Source organism: Stenella coeruleoalba (genome assembly GCF_951394435.1).
Source record: "Stenella coeruleoalba genome assembly, chromosome: 13".
NCBI lineage: Eukaryota > Metazoa > Chordata > Mammalia > Artiodactyla > Delphinidae > Stenella > Stenella coeruleoalba.
This window is the reverse complement of record NC_137159.1, coordinates 60002139-60019702: the sequence shown is the minus strand read 5'-3', so window position 1 is coordinate 60019702 and position 17564 is coordinate 60002139. Positions and strand designations below refer to the sequence as shown.

General features: G+C 41.4%; 1 protein-coding gene across 6 annotated transcripts in view; it reads left to right on the top strand.

Moving 5' to 3' along the window:
• RMDN2 (regulator of microtubule dynamics 2) overlaps positions 1–17564 on the top strand; it is an 80189-nt gene that overhangs the window by 50217 nt on the left and 12408 nt on the right. For all 6 annotated transcript variants that reach the window (XM_079940664.1, XM_079940660.1, XM_079940665.1 and 3 more), the window contains exons 8-10: positions 1029–1127; positions 7259–7312; positions 7401–7481. In XM_079940664.1, coding sequence (XP_079796790.1) covers positions 1029–1127; positions 7259–7312; positions 7401–7481 — 234 coding nt within the window. The remainder of the gene's footprint in view (positions 1–1028; positions 1128–7258; positions 7313–7400; positions 7482–17564) is intronic.

Below are 17564 nucleotides of genomic sequence, written 5' to 3'. Positions count from 1 at the left end.
AGAACCCTAGAAGATGGGATTAGGAAGGAAGACACTTGATGGCATTGGGAGAGCATAGTACCCTTTTAAGAATTCATTTCTGAATCTTTTTAAAAAATATTTAATTAATTAATTAATTTGGTTGCACTGGGTCTTAGTTGTGGCCAGCAGGCTCCTTAGTTGCAACTCTCAGGCTTCTCAGTTGTGGCTCACCAGCTTCTTAGTTGTAGCACGTGTGCTCCTTAGTTGCGGCTCGCTGGCTCCTTAGGTGCAGCACCTGGACTCCTTAGTTGTGGCAGGTGGGCTCCTCAGTTGTGGTTCACCAGGTCCTTAGTTGTGGCATGAGAACTCTTAGTTGCGGCATGCATGTGGGATCTAGTTCCCTGACCAGGAATCAAAGCTGGACCCCCTGCATTGGAAGTGTGGAGTCTTAACCACTGTACCACCAGGGAAGTCCCCTGAATCCTTTTAATCTTTTATGTTATAAATCTATTATTCATATTTGGGAAAAGTGAAAAAATTTAAAAAGAAAGCAAAAAACAAATGGTAATATGAGGTTTAATTTTGGTGTTCATCGGGTTTAAAAAAAATTATCCTGAGTTATAAATATTTATACCGGGCCCTCACTGTACACTCCTCGTGGGTTAAGGATCCTCGTTTTGTTTACATTTCTGAGATGCTGCATTCTGGGTCAGGTTGGCAGCATGGAAAAGGTGGCAAGAGAGCAAAGGTAGGGTCTTGTAGCTACTACACCCTGTGCAAAGAAATACTATGCGTCATCTCAGGATCAAGAAGCACATGAACAAAGAGGATCAGCGTTAATCCCCACCCCCACCCCGTTTTTCCCTCATTGGACACAAACCTTATGAGTATTTCAAATTGGTTTGGTAACCAATGCTTTTAGAGCTCACAATTTGTTAGAATTATGAAAAAAGGAAGGCAAAATATTAATACCATAAAGGTGATATCTCACACTCATCTAACTGGGGAGAGATTATTCATTCAAAAGGTGAACAACTTTCTAAGAGTGATTTGCTCTATATTTGCAGGTCTCAAAACTGAGCTGGATTGAGAAAAAAATGGCTGCTACTCTGTTTGGGAAAATACCATCTGCAACTGTACAAGAAGCTTTGCAAAATTTCCTTAAGGTACATTTTGTCTATCCATTATTTCAGTGTCAAACTGGCTCCTATCTGCACCAGGCTCTCCTACTCTTGCTGTCAAGGAAATCTTTCTCTTCTCCATTTGTTGATTTCTAACTGTAAGCCCAGATTGAGTCCTCATTTTGGCATGTCCAAACTACTTCTTAGATCATAGTTATTCCCTAGGTCCTGGGTGTGGCAGCCCTTACTGCCAAATCCAGTGTAGCTTTCCAGGTCGTGTGAATATGTGCAAAAGCGTTCATGCCCTGATTATTAGACTTGGTCCTAAATACTCCTCATTATCCTAATATAGAACCAGTTTCATCTTAAAGAACTAAGAGTTTCCAAGAAGGGGAGTTATTTAAAAAGTCACTCTATGAATCGCAGACAGTTCTATGGAACATTTGTGGGGCATCAGACCAAACCAGTATTTTCATTCCTGTCTTAAAATGTACAATTGCTATGCTGATAAAACTCTAAATAGTAATGTGTGTGTATGCGCACATGAAAATGTGTGATACATCCACCCATTTAACCAACTTCCTGTTGGGCTAATCTCTTCATCTTTCTCTGGAACCAATTATGGAATCTTATAGATACTAAGATTTTTTTTCTTTCACCACCTGCCTACTTCAGGTTTGTAACAATGTAGACAAAACCAGGCTCTGATTTTGGTAACTGTCCAACATATTGTACAGGCTAATATTTTTTGTTATATTTTAGGGATTGATTTTGTAGAACTGAGAGAGAGTTTAGAGATCATATAATCTAAGATGGCAAATATGTTGCATTGCACTTCTCTGAACAGTGAAAAAATAAGTATTCTAAAATCAAGCATGAGCCCAATGGAAAAAAGTATGGGAATACAAGTACAAGGGCTGTAGGTTTCTTATTTTTTATTTAGTGTGATCTTTTTTGTTTTATAACAAAACAAGACCTCAGGAATGTAATTTCTTCCAGTGTCACACAATGGCAGGTCAAAAATAGGAGTGCATTATCATCACTTCACCTTTTTTCTACCATTGAGAATTAGTTCTCCCATGTTAAATTTTACAAGAATAGAGATCATGGTGCATTTAAGATAAATGATTTATAAAAGGTGCTATGTTCATTAGCAAAAAATTTATTTGAATTTGAAACCCATTTTTTCATAGTATCAAAGTTATAACTGGAGGGTCAGGTTTTCAGGACACTGCACGAAAGTTCTTAAGGTGCTTATGCACCTGAAGTATTACACAGATAAAAGTAGTAAGAGGCACAATAATGTAGGGTAAGATTGCAAACTCTAGAACCAGAGCACCTGGTTAAATCCCAGTTCTACTTCTTACTGGCTGATTAACACTGAGCAAGTACTTAATCTCTCTCTCTCTCAATTTAATCAATAACATGGAGGTTATAGTTGTTGTGAAGTTGTTGTGAACAACCCTTCATAGTGTTGTTGTGAAGATTAAATGAGTTAATACAAGCAAATTGCTTAGAGAATGCCCAGCAACTCATAAGTGCTCAATAAAAGCTCACAGAGTTTTAACTTCATTAAAATGTAAATACCTTGGCAGACCATCTTTGCGACCTCCCCATTTAGTTATGACTTAGATTGTCTGAAATGCATTCCATGGTGTTTGTCAAGAGGGCGAGAAGGCATCAAGAATGCTTCTCCCCTTATTTACTGCAACACCTGAGGGTATGAGGAGACTAAGGCGTGGAGGAACCAAGAAATCTAGGACGGAGAGGAGTGGAAAAGGAAGCAGCGCATACCTTGGATCCCACACCCCAGGAGAGTCTGCAACCCCCTGGTCCCAATAGGGAGTCACGTCATTGGAACCCAGACTGTAGAACTTCTGCACCCACTACATGCCTCCAAAGAGGGTTCACAGGAATGAGTCCCCAGAGCCATCCAGTTCAGTCCTGTAGAGATCAAGAGCACTGGCTTTGGAATCAGACAGTTTGAGACCCGAACCTTTTCCTATATGTATGACATGGGCATGTTTATTTCTCCCAGTCATAAATTTTTCATCTGTAAAGTAGGCATGCATAATAATACCTACTTTATCTGGTTTTTGTGAAAATTACATAAAATAATGCATGTAATTTTCTTGGCCCAGGGTCTAGCACATTAAATGCACTAACTGAAAATAAATGTTGTTATTAGTTTGCTCATATAACAGGTGAAATCTGGTCCTCCACAGTCTCAAAGCATCTAGGGAGGTGGTTTTAGACCAGGAGTCATCTGTGAATCCCCTGCTGGAATTTTTTCAAGCTATAGCATGCTTCCCACCCCATCCAAAATTATGGCATGATTCCCTCGGTCAGTGGTTTTTAACCTTGTCTATACCTTAGAATCATCTGGAGAGCTTTAAAAAACGCCAGCCCAGGCCACAACCCAGACTAATTATTTCAGAATCTCTGAATATATTAAGGTATAGTTTATATACAATCAAATTTACCCATTTTCTGTGTAGTTCAGTGAAATTTGACAAATTGGTATACTCGCATATCCATCTCCATTTCAAGATATAGAACATTTCCGTCGCCCTCAAGAGCTGTCCTTGCCCCTTTGCTGTCAGTTACCCCTGCCTCGTGCCCCAGGCAACCACTGATCTGTTTTCTGTCACTATAGCTTAGTTTTGCCTATTCGAAAATTTCGTATTAATGGAATCTTAGAGTTTGTACTTTGTGTGTGTCTGGCTTCTTTTGCTCAGCGTAATGTTTTGAGCTGCAGTCATTCTATTGAGGGTATCTGTAGTTCTTTTTGTTTGCCTAGTAATGTTCTATCATATGGATATACCACAATTTGCTCATGCATTTACCTACTGGTGGATGCTTTCATTGTTCCCGGCTTGGGGATGTTATGAATAAAGCTTCTGTGAACATTCATTTGCAAGCTTTTGTGTAGACATGTTTTAAATTTTCTTGGATAAATACCTAGGAGTGGAATTGTGGGGTCATATGGTAAGGGTTTTTAAAGCTTGATCAGCGTTTTTAAAGTTCTCAAGGTCCTTCATGTGCAGCCCATGGCATGGTTAAGAACCACTGGATCAGTGTGTGTAGTAAATGACAGGTGGGGCAATGTTGGCTACCCTGATGTCACTCACTGTTTGCAGTCACATGATCCCTGAGTCTTCCTTAGTGGTTCCACCAGCTGCAGAGCTGTCTTCTGTGCCTTGATATGACAGAGGGCTGCTGCACGAGGTTATGAGGTGTTTTAAAAACAAAGCTAATTTATTCAGCAATGTTTATTAAGCACATACCTAGTCCAAATGAAGGGAACACAGAAATGACCAACACAGCTCCTGCCTCCAGGGAACTTGGACAACCAACACGAAGTAAACAGGTACAGTATTCTCTGCCAGGTGTTGTGATAGAGTTATAAGAGCATAGCTAGAAACTGCCCCTTAATCAGAACATTCTGTTGAGCAACACTACCTTCCTTGTTACTCAGCTAAGGCCTTTGGCAAAGGTCAGGATCTGCTCCGTTTTAGGACTCAGGTGTTGTTAGTAGCCTGCCTATGTTCCTTTGGACTTTTTTTTTTTTTTAACCATGAGTACAAAAAGAGATGTTCTGATTTATGATCATTCTGGTTAATTTGACATAAGTGTTAAGGTGTATATGCAGAATTAAAACTCCAACATTAAGGAAATAAGAAGCTGCTGTGTGCATATGTTGGGGCAAGTTATCTAGATAGGATTTGTTCAGAACTGGGGCAACTACTGGACATAGAAGGTACAATCGAATAAAGTTTACTCTAGGTCCTTTTTTTTTCTTCCACTTATATTTCAGTATAATTGGCATGCAGCACTGTATAAGTTTAAGGTGTACAGCGTAATGATGTGACTTACATACATCACGAAATGATTATCACAGTAAGTTTAGTGAACATCAGTCATCTCATGTAGACACAAAATTAAAGAAGTAGAAAAAAAATATTTTCCTTGTGATGAGAACACAAGATTTACTGTCTTAGCTTTCATATATAACATAAGCAGTGTTCATTATATTGATCCTGTTGCACATTACATCCCTAGTACTATCTATCTTATAACTGGAAGTTATAACTTTTGGCTGCCTTCATCCAATTCCTCTCCCCTCCCAACACCCTCACCCCCACCTCTGGTAACCACAGATCTGATCTCTTTTTCTATGAGTTTGTTTGTTTGTTTTTGAAGCATAATTGACTTGCTACACTATGTTAGTTCCTGGTGCACAACATAGTGATTCGATATTTCTATACGTTTCAAAATGATCACCACGTTAAGTCTAGTTACCATCTGTCACCATACAAAGATATTACATAATTATTAACTATATTCCCCACACCATACATTTCATACCTGTGACTTATTTATTTTGTAAATATACAAAAATTGTATTAGTGTGGCTCGAGAAATGCACTTAGTAAACTCAGAGAGTTACAATGGAAATAACCGGACAAGTAGAGAGGAAGTGGGAGGACCAGAGCCCATCAGCACCATGGATGGCTCTATAGGACTTTCAAGACTCTGGCCAGGACTGGACTTCCTTCAGTCTGTCCACAGCCTTGCTGTTTCACTAGCAGGTTCTAGGCCAGATCCACACACTGTTCATCTGAAAGAGGTACACCCAGTCGGGCTTCCCAACCCAAGAGATTTTGTCCTCCTCTTCCTCCCAGGACCCTTCTCTTTGGGGTTCTGTAGAGAGTAAATGGCCTTTACAAGGGATGTGCTCCTGTAAGGTGTTGGAACCCTCCTCAGCACCCTGGGTCTTGCTTTCCCCTCCATTCGTATCCATCCTTAAAATGTACGTATCCTTTGACTCAGCAGCAATTCAACTTCTGGGAATCTCTCCTACACATGTAATCACATGCACACAAGCATATAGGAACAAGTATGTTCGCTGATCATTATTAGTAATAGTGAAAAATAAGTCTAAATGTCTAAGGGAGAATGCTTAATTTAATTATGGTATATGTGTAGTATGAAATGCAGCTCTTAGAAACCATGAGGGAGATCTTGTATGTGAACACAAAAATGTATCTGTGGTATGTTGTGGGGAAAAAGTTTTGGACCAATATGTAGGAAATGGTCCCATTAAAAAGTTGTTTTTCAAAAATCAGTTCCCTTTGGAGGGGGCAGGTTACTCTGCTTGGTAAAATGTCTGTAGGATGCATTTGTCAAACTGTTGGTAGTGGTTACCCCTGGGGGCTGAGATCGTAATTGAGAATAAGATTCTAACCAAGAAACTTTCACTTTTTAATTTTGGAAATGTCTGGATTGTTAGTGTGTTGTAAAACAAGCATATTTTTATAAATTTTTTAAAGTATCCTTCTTTTGGGTTCTGTGTCCCTCTGTGTTGGGGGCCGGGTCGGGTTGGGAGCTTCCTTGCATAGACCTTTACAACAGCAAAACCTGGCTCCGATGCAAAGATTGACTTAGGTTCTAAGAAGAGCTCTCTAGTAGCAACACCATATACCTGGCGGAATTCTTATTTACGAGAGATAGAGAAAAGGAACTGGTACGTAAGACATTAGTAGATGAGGGGTAAAGTACCTTTATAATACCCACTTATTAAAATCTGCAAGGAGGTCTGCTACTTGGACTAGTTATTTTAAGCATCTGCATTTTCTTTGAAAGAACTTGATGTGATGGACCTCAGTTATTATTCAGCTCATATGGAGTGTGTTGAGATCATAAGAAATCAAATATTAATGTAGTGGAAGATGCTTGCCATGTGATGTCAGTCACGTTCTACTCATGCTTCCCAAAGAGATTGTAGGGACTTGTCCTGGGGAGAGTGTATCACCAGTTGTTTTGTCCCTGAAAGAAAAAAACACAAAAGATAGAGAAGGGGAAGTGAGGAAGATGGTTATACAAAGGATGGTTATACCTTTGTTTTGTATAACAAAGGTTATACAAAATCTTAAAGTATCTCATTGCTTTGTAAACTTTATGACCACAATAATAATTCTATTTTAATGGATAAGCTCAAAAGCTATATTTCTACCCAAAGGATACTTGAGCTAATAAAATGATTCACATGTGACACAACCATCCTAAATTCTTAGGGCAATTTGGTTAATGTCTGATTTATTGAAATATATCTACTTTACTTATTGTTTTAGTATTTCCCTGTTATTCTCTTTTCTGTTTTCTCTGAAAATCAGGTCGAAGAACTACACCCTGGGTTTTCTAAGTCCAATTACATGTTCTTGGCCAAGGTAATGAAGACCACAGTTTTAAGATCACTTTGACTTCATTACACAAAAATGTGATTAAGCTTCATATTGATTATTTTTTCATTTCTAGTGTTATATTGATCTTGAACAAACAGATACTGCTGTGAAGTTCTGTAATATGGCAGTGTTGCTTCCTTGTGTTACCAAAGAGGTAAGTCCATACGGTGACAAGGAGCACCGTTATTTTATTAGTACGATTCCAGCCTCAAATATGAACAACCGGCTTAGATACATCTGGAGGTTTTTGCGATCCTAAAACATATTGACTTGGATTTAACATGTACTATGACGTTTTAAAAATTGCTATAGGGGGCTTCCCTGGTGGCGCAGTGGTTGAGAGTCCACCTGCCGATGCAGGGGACGCAGGTTCGTGCCCTGGTCTGGGAAGATCCCACATGCCGCGGAGCGGCTGGGCCCGTGAGCCATGGCCGCTGAGCCTGTGCGTCCGGAGCCTGTGCTCCGCAATGGGAGAGGCCACAACAGTGAGGGGCCCGCGTACTGCAACAAACAAACAAACAAACAAACAAAAAAATTGATATAGGTAACCCTTCCCCAGGAGACCCCTTGTATCTTTAAGGAGCACACAAATCGTGGGCTAGCAGGTAAAACATTGTGATGCATGTTAGGTGTTACACAGCAGGGAGTGGGAAGGGCCCCACGAAGAAGGATGGAGGACAGCATGATTCTGGGGAGCTGGTGATTAAACTGGGGTAGGCAGCAAACAAACTAGACAGGCTGCCGCCTTACAGCAGGAGAAGGCTCTGTGCAGTTGCCACTGTCAGTCCCCAGCGCACAGCACGTTGTGTCTGTCGAAGGCCGTGAAGAGGACTAAAAATATGTACTAACATTTTCTTGATCTTTGAACACCATTAACGTAAAAGAAGGTGTCGCATTGCTTCTTGCCTTTTTCCCGCTAATTCAGAATTCTGGACGTGCTGTAAGTTTTAGGAGTTTCACAGCATTAACAATTCAGTCTGTGTTCCTGTGTACTGGAATTGCGGGAACAAAAGGAAATGAATAAATGTTTTCCTGCTCCCTTCTCATAGCACATAAACATTATCAGCCTGTGAATCGCAACTGAATAGAAATACCTCAGAAATAAGTACTCCTCCTCTGCTGTTGGAGCAATACAGGCTTCAGCGTTTGTTGTGATCTGGAACATAAACACGTAAGACATGCCCGCTGCCCTCTAGGAGCCTGTAGCCTAGAAGGGAACATAAGGTATATATCCAAATAAAGGGAGCTCAGGGTAGAAAGCATGAAGTGCTCAGAGAGGTACAAATCATTGGTTATGGACATATTGAAAAGGGGGAAATTATTTTCACCTGGAAGAGATCAGCTAGCATCAGAGGTGGACCTGGAAAGACCTGTATAACGTGGAGGTGTGGGCGAAGCACGTCACGGGCGGTGAACAGAAACACAGAGGTGGAGAAGCAAAGGTTTGTTTGCCTGGAGTGGAAGGACTATTCAGGGCAGTCATGGGAAATAAGTCTGGAAAGGGGAAGTGAAACAAGACCTGCGCAGGACCTTCCAGGTTCAGGGATGCCTGTGTCTGTATACAGGGCTCAGCAGCAGCCACCTGCGCAAGGGCTTGGCCTGCTTCTGTGTTTGGGATTTCCTACGGGGTTCATTATCCTTCTAACTCTAATCCCTGGTTGGCTCCATTGGTGAATAGGAAATACGAAACAGCACTCTTTATCTAAAAGACAGTTTGTGTAACTTTTTCAGCAGGAAACAGATTTTGTCCCTCTCGTTGCTTGCTCCGTGTTAGTGGTTGGGACCCTACTGTCTTTTACATCTCTCCCGAACGATGCCAGTTTGGGTTACATGCAGTCCTTTTAAACTGAGTGTCTATGCATTCTTACTAGAATAGGAGATTAAAATACAATACGATAGTGAGGTACCTGGTTTGATATGCAGATGTTTATGCATGACATTCAGCGCTCTCACAGGCGGTCTAATATTGACCAGCTTCAGGGTTTGATCCTTGGTCCCTAAGTCTTCTCTCCCCTTTCCTTCTCCCTACCTGCCAAACCTATCCTCCATGGCTTCAAATACTACGTACCTGCCAGGGGTCCTCAAATTTGCGTCTCTAGACCTCTCCTCTGAGTCTGGACCTGATTATCCAACAGCCTGCTTGACATCTCTGCTTGGATGACTCATAGACATCTCACACTCAACTAGTCATCAGGCCTTTGCGTCTGCTCTTCCTTCATCTGCCCCTCTTAGTAAATAGCACCTCCACCCACCCAATTAGAAAAGCTGGGAATGATCCTTGACACATCCTTATCCCTCAGCCCCCAAACCCAGATGTCTACCCAGACACCAAGTTCTCGTAGTTCTTCTTTCTTTTTTTTTTTTTAAATTTATTTATTTAAATTTACTTATTTTTGGCTGTGTTGGGTCTTCGTTGCTGCGTGCGGGTTTTGTCTAGTTGCAGCGAGCGGGGGGCTACTCTTCGTTGTGGTGCACGGGCTTCTCATCACAGTGGCTTCTCTTTTTGCGGAGCACCGGCTCTAGGCGTGCAGGCTTCAGTAGTTGCAGCATGCGGGCTCAGTAATTGTGGCTCAGGGGCTCTAGAGCACAGGCTCAGTAGTTGTGGCGCACGGGCTTAGTTGCTCCGTGGCATGAGGGATCTTTGCGGACCAGGGCTCGAACCTGTGTCCCCTACATTGGCAGGAAGATTCTTAACCACTGCACCACCAGGGAAGCTCTCTCGTAGTTCTTCTAATACATGCCTTGAGACATCCAACTGCTCTCTCTCTCTCTCTCTCTCTCTCTCTCTCTCTCTCTCTCTCTCTCTCTCTCTCTCTCTCTCTCCATCTACCACTCCAAGCAGGGCACCACCCTCTTTCACCTGAGCTACGATCATGAGAGCCTCCCAACTGGTCTCACAGCTCCTTGCCCCCTGCCCAGTCATTCTTGGCTCCCAATATCAGCCAAAGCCACAGATTAAACATAACCTTCGCATGTCACTTCCCTGCTTGAAAACCTTTTGCTTTTAGGATGAAGTTCAAAATTTTTAGCATGCCCGTCAGGGCTCTGATCTAGCTCCTCCCAATCTCTTAAGCTTCATATGTTCCCCTCTCTCCCCTTCTCTACACTGTGTTCTTTCCCGCCTTGAGCCCTTGGGGCACAGTGTTCCCCCTTTTGGAAACATTCCCCTACAAACCCTCCATTCCCTTCACCAGCTTTATTCCTACTCATCCTTCAAGCCTCACCATCAATGTCATTTCTTCAGGAAAGATTTCCTTGACACTCCCAGGCAAGAAAGTACCTCATACTTTTCCTTCATGCCATTTAGCACAGTTGTGATTATATAGTTATTTGTGTGGTTGGTTCATGAAAGTAGCAACCAGGTGTGTTTCATTCATCACTCTCTTCCTAGTGCCAAATGTACTGCCTGGCGTATAACAAGGACTCAGTAAGTACTGGTAGGAAGACTCAATAAAAGTGCTAATAGTAATAATAAATAGAACCGGTAATAAATGTAACTAAGAAAGCTGAGCAGTGTGGAACTATTTATGTAATAAGCACAACAGCCTTAGCAAATATTTCCCGCATTACTTATTTTTTCCAGTGATTTGTATTCCTAGCAGTTTTTTTTCAAGTGGTTAATGTACTGTCAGGAATATCTCAATTTCTTTTTCAGTTAGAAAATCGAATGAGGCAAGTTATCTATAGTACCCACTCTCTCTGTAAAGGTTTTCCAGGTTGAAGTGTATCCCGTTAGTGATTTTGCTGACCCACTTGTTTATTTCCAAAATATCTAGCATTGGCACTCATTACAGCGAAGGCAGCCCAGCCATCGCTTTTCTCTCCCTCCTGTGAACTTGCATAACATTTGTGCTTCTTTCTGTGGCACTCATACCCTCTTCCTGGCATTGCAGTCATTTGTGAACGTGACTTCTGTCCTTATCAAGGAGCTTGGAGCTCATCATACTGCACTTAATATCGGGAATGTCAGCCCTTGGGCCTCTAGAGCCCAGATTCATGCACATAAGCCACTTTACAGTTTCAGAATCTGAAATTACAGTATTTTATTATTCATGTGGACTTTTCTTGACCCTAGATAGGTAATGTCAGCTCCTGAGAAACATTTCTTCTTTTAAAATTAAAGGGAGTCCTGTGTCTAAGGCAGTGTGAGAATGATCACTGAGTGAAATAACAACAACGCTGGCAGCCTGAAAATTGTTTGCCTGGAGGAAGAGTCCAAGTTATTGACTCAGAGCACACTGAGAAGGCACAAATATAAAAAGCATTGTGTGGTATGTTGTGCTACAATGAGGGATGTGCTAATCCGGTAAAGAAAAATACTTTTAAAATTGTTACAATATTTTGAAGTGACATTAATCACTCTTCGAAGGCAAACAGACTCTTATTGGACAGTAAATACAATGTATCAGAAACAACCACAGGGAGAAGATGCCTCTGGGAGGGCAGGAAGTAAAGAACTTCTTTATATTTAGCAAGGTGTGTAGCTGTCTTTGAAATTACCTGTAGTTTAAGTCCTGGGCTGCATTTCCAACCTGTTCTATAGACTGAGAATCATCACCCTCCTTAGTAACCACTCTTAATAATAAAATCCTAATTTTTTTTTTTTTTTTTTTTTTTTGGCTGCACCACACAGCTTGTGGGTTCTTAGTTCCCCAACCAGGGATCGAACCCAGGGCCCTGGCAGTGAGAATGCCAAGTCCTGACCACTAGACCACCAAGGAATCTCCTAAAATCCTAATTCTACTTTAAATGTGCTATCTTAATTAAGACCTCATATTTGATTATCTTAATTAAGACATCGTGTTTTCAGGTAAGTTTAGAAAGTATAGTTAGTCCACAACTCTTCACCTGTCTTCCTGTTCTAGGGATGCTACAACTCAGAGGGGTGGCTGGATCACTTACCAAAATCCAGCAGTGTTGTCCAGGGTCTCATTTGTTAGAAATTCATATTTGCCTATTTCTTTCTGGTTTAAATGTATATCTTATGCATTAACTCATCTGTGTTCTCCATGCCTGGAGAATTAATTCTTCCTATACATTAAAAAACAATCAATAAAGCCATTTCAGAGTGGACAGAGTGGACTTTCCCACTGTCTGAACAGACATTTCGTGAATTATAGGCAGGCAATGTTATTCTGTTTACACCCTCCTGTTTCTACTCTTTTGTCTCCTACCTTCTATTCATCTGCATTCGAAATATATTATTTCTTAAGCTTTCTCAGTATGTAATGGCCTTAGCTGTATACTTTAAGTTGATCTTAAAAATACCTTAAAGAAATTTCTTAGCCTTCCTTGTAATTAATTTTCTTAAAATAACTGATGATGTAGAATCAGTTTGGGATCAGTTATTTTTAATCAGTATGCAGTCTAGTAAAGTTGATGTTTGATAAATCATTACCCAAATGCTTAGAGCATAATGATTTAATATAAATGAGTCTCTCTCTTATTTATCTCTGTAGCATAGAGCATTGATGTATTTAATCAAAACATAATATTTTCTGACTCTTTCAGATCAAATAAATCTGTGTTTTTGAATGTATGTTTGAGTGAGTGAAAAAAATTACCTTTATTCATTTATCTTGCAAATATGGTGATGCTCTGCCAGAGGCTTGGGATACAGTGAGAAGAAAAACAGATCCTGTCCTTGCCACCAGGAATTCTGTAGTCTAGGGGAGAAGGCAGGCACTGAACAAGTAAAGCGATAATGTGGGATGAGTGTAATGGAAATAAAATCACAGAGATTTATGAGAAAATAAAACTGGGACTGCAACCTGGACCGGGGGCTAAGAAAGGCCTTCCTGAGGTTTTGATAGGTAACCTGAGATTCTAAGGAAATTAAAATTTAAACCCAATGGTTTAAATCTTTAAGACTTTCTTGGGTATGGGGGGCTTGTTAAAAATATGGATTCCTGTCCTTCTTCTAGAGAGAGAGAAGCTCTGCGCTGCAGAGCGTGATGACAGCAACCTCACTATCAATGTGAGTCACTCAGGTTTCTGTCCGTTGAGTTCTGCTCTGCCGGCTTAGTGCTCAGGCTGTCCCTGAGTAAGAAAACAGAGGAAGGCAGGTGGCAGCTGGGTTCTTGGCATTGCAGCCACAGGAAATGATGACCTTTGAGGACATGGCTGTGAACTTGACTCAGAAAGAATGGGCCTGCTGGACCCATCTCAGGGGAAGCCGTGCAGAGACATGATGCTAGAAAACACCAGTCATTGGCTCTCCCTTGGGTGTGAGCTCTGAAATCAGATGTGACTTCCCAGTTGGTTCAAGGGGAAGAGCTGAGGTGGGGGAGGGAGAAGATTTCCCCAAGGCCAGCGTCTAGGCTGGAAAGTCTTAAAAACTAGGACATAACTTCCCTGCAGAATATCTGCAGGAAGGAGCCATCTAATGTCACGGTAAGTTCGTGAGGGTGAGGTCTGTTTCTCTACATTAGAACTGATCCGCAAGTGGGGTAACTGAGGAATGCAGAACGATCTCATGACTTCAGTTTGAGGTGAAAGTGTGCTGTCTCAGCAGAAAGGTTTGGGTAGTTTGAATCTGAGGAAGAAAGGAGTAACCTGAGCTCACAACCATAGTCTGGGTTCTTACAAGAGGACATTTGCATAAATATGGTCAAACATCAAGTGCTTGAAACATAATGAAGGCCTCAAAATTACTCAGATAACTGTACAGTGGACATGCTGCAAAGGAGAAAACTTCTGTACCTGCAGGAGAGTCACACACCCTGTAAAAGTAACCAGGGGGGCAAAGACTTTAACTAGAGGTTATCAATGAAGGAATGAGCATAAAATTCATATGTAGCAGAATGAATAGATGAATGGATGTGGACAGACCTTTAACAGCCTCTCATCTCCTCAGTAGCAGAGATTTCACACTGGAGAGGAGTTCTCTGAATATAGTGAGAATGGGGAAATATTCACTCACAGCTCCACATTGACTGAACAAGTGTTAACGCACACTGGAGAGAAGCCCCGTAAATGTAACGAATGTGGGAAACACTTTAGCCAGAGAGCTACCTTTTGTTCACACCAGAGACAAACCCTTTGCAATCATTATGGAAATGCCTCCAGTAATAATTCATCCTTCAAATGACACAAGTGAATCACACTGCAGAGAAGCCATAAGAATATCATCTATGTGGTAAAGCCTTTAGTTGATGCTCTAACCTTAGCCATAAAACGGCATACACTGGAGAGGAACCCTAGAGACGTAATGAATTTGGAGGAACCTTCAGTCCCAGCTCTAACCTTTATAGACACCAGAGAGTTCACGCAGGGGAGAAATGCTGCAGCCTTCAGCCATCTCTCAGGCCTTGGTCTGCACAGAAAACTCAAACAGGAAGGGACACAGCAAGTCTTTACCAGGAGGAGGAAGCCATTTGGGAAATACCAGACAATTCATGCTGGAGAAGCAATTCAATGAAATAAACATGGGAAACCCATTACTCATAGAGCAGCACTCCAGGGCACGTGAGGACTTTTACTGTATCAGACACTCTCAGTGTCATGAATGAAATGATCTCACCTTAGTCAGCCTTAAAGTTCTCACACTTGGGAGTTCCTTAAGTCTCAAGTCAATGTAGAAATGCCTTCATCTGGATTTTATATAAGAAAATTCATACTCAGGGGAAAAAAATACTCTATCAAGAAGAACCCTTTAGTACACAATTCAACATATAATTAGACTTCTGCCAAATGACATATTACTGAAAATAATACCATGTAAAGATGTAGAACTGTGATGCATCCTTAGAAAAGTTGAATGCAGATTTTGGTGAGATGTAATAAACAATGTGATAACCCCTCTTCAGTAGATTAATAAGAGTTGTTGATGAAAAATCTAATACATGGGTATTTGCCTTTAAAAAAATCATGAGGGCTTCCCTGGTTGCGCAGTGGTTGAGAGTCTGCCTGCCGATGCAGGGGACACGGGTTCGTGCCCTGGTCCGGGAGGATCCCACACGCTGCGGAGCGGCTGGGCCCGTGAGCCATGGCCGCTGAGCCTGCGCATCTGGAGCCTGTGCTCCGCAACGGGAGAGGCCACAACAGTAAGAGGCCTGCGTATCACAAAAAAAAAAAAAAAAAAAAAAAAAAAAATCATGAAACATTATGGTGAGTAATTGAGGCATTTTCCTTTACTGCATCGCTGTTGATCAGCTGATCAGTTTCAGTTTTGTACGCAGCTCTAAACGTATTTACAAGGACTTTGTTTAATCGGAAAATACCTTTTAATGTAACGGAAAAAGCGTAGAATACAAAACATGTGTTCTAATTATTCTATTTGTGTTTAAATATGTACCCACATGGCAAGGGTGAATGGAAACATGGACAAACAAGCACAGTTTATAAGTGATTCAGATATCCCAGGTGATACTGATGCGGGTGGTATACACACCATATTTTATTAAATAGAAATAGAAAGATAAATACAAAGGTTTGGAGTTGAGAAATATGTGAAAAAGCACTGTATCAAGTGTACAATATTGCTGAAATGTTGAGTTCTTGAGAGAGAGAAGAGATGAGAGCCTTGTATACCTTTTTCTTAAAAGCAAGAGAAAACCATTAGAGGGTCTTAAGCAGCAAGTAAAACAATGAGATTTTTAGAAGGACACAATAGCTACCATGTGGAGATTGACTTGGATGGGAGGAGAGCAAAATTGGAAGTTGGAATACAATTTAGATAACTTCTGCAATGACACAAACATGAGGTGATGACCTGGACCAAGATGATGGCAGCGAGGAGTGAAGAGATGAGGACTGATTCAACAGATTTGTAGGTAGTATTGTCTACAGGACTTGGATATGGAAGATGGAGGACTCAAGAATGACATCTCGGTTTCTGGCATGGGAACCTGACCAGGGCAGGTGGCTGTACCCTTTATGGACACAGGGAATATTGGAGAACCAGATTTGGTAGACAAGGAGAGTTCAGTTTTGGACATTTGGAGTTTGTGTTTGTGAGATTTTCAGATCCATTAAGTGATTGAATATTTGGCATATAAATGTCTGAAACCACAAGTATGGCAGAGATCATCCAGAGAGGTTATATAGTATGTGAAAAGCAGAGGGCAAAGGATCAACCGTGAGAAACTCCAGTGTAATGGGAGGGAAAGAAACCTACAAATGAGATTGAAGGAAGTGGCCAAAGATGACAGGACTCCAGAATCCAAGGGACGGCGGAAGTGGTCAACTCTGTCAGACACTCTAGGGGAGTCAAGACTGTAATGAGCAGATGAAGTTAATGATGCCTATGTCATTGGTGATCTTAACCCAGACTGTTTCAGTGGAACAGTATAGGAGGCAACAGAGCGCAGAGCACTAGAGGTGAGAAAATCCAGTCAGTACGTGCAGACACTGCTCCAATAATTTGATGGGAAAGAGAGGAGAGATGTAAGGTAGAAGTTAAAGCAGTGCTTGAATTGAGAAATAGTTTTGTTTTGGATGGAAAATCTAGGAGCATATTTAAATAGTAATGAGAAAGAGCCAGCAAAGAAGGAAGGGTTCAAGAAACACTAGAGAGGGGGGAGATAACTGATAAAATTAGGTCACCAGGAAGTCGGAGACGGTGGGATCCAAAGCACATTAAGGTTCTGTCCTTTTGTCACAGGCTAGATAGAGGAATCGATGGGTTTGTAGTGAACCAGGGTAAGTGCCCCAGGGGGGAAAGGGTTTTAGTCTTTGAGTGAGAGTAGGAGGGTGTGGAATCTAAGGTGGGTAGAAAATAAGTCAAGGCAGGAAAAAGCTGATAGAGAACAAGAAGGATAAAATCGCTCCATGAACCTATTGAAGGTTGAAAATTTGATGTATTAAGCGTAATTGGATAAATGACCCCAAAGGATAGGCAGTGTTCAGAGAACAGGATGCCTATTTCAGAGGTGGAGCAGTTTTAGGTCTGACACAGCCCAGGGTGCACTCGCAGGGGTGGTGGGGAAGATGAGGAGACACCCTTCTAAAAGGCTGGGATACACGGGCCGTGGGAACAGTGAAGTCTCCAACAGTGGTGGCGGAACTCGGTGTGGAGACCAAGGCACCAAAGTCATAAAAAATAAAAGTAAAAGGAGAGTGACCAGGAGTTTGTTAACAGCTATAAGAAATGGTCGAGAGCAATTATCCTGTACCACTGGCTCTAACCACTCCCTCATCCTCTTCCCGAGCCCCTCAGAAATATTCTTTTAGCAAATACATTGCTGGTTATGCAGAAATGACTTCAAAACAAGCCTTCTAACAGGGGTTCCAGGGA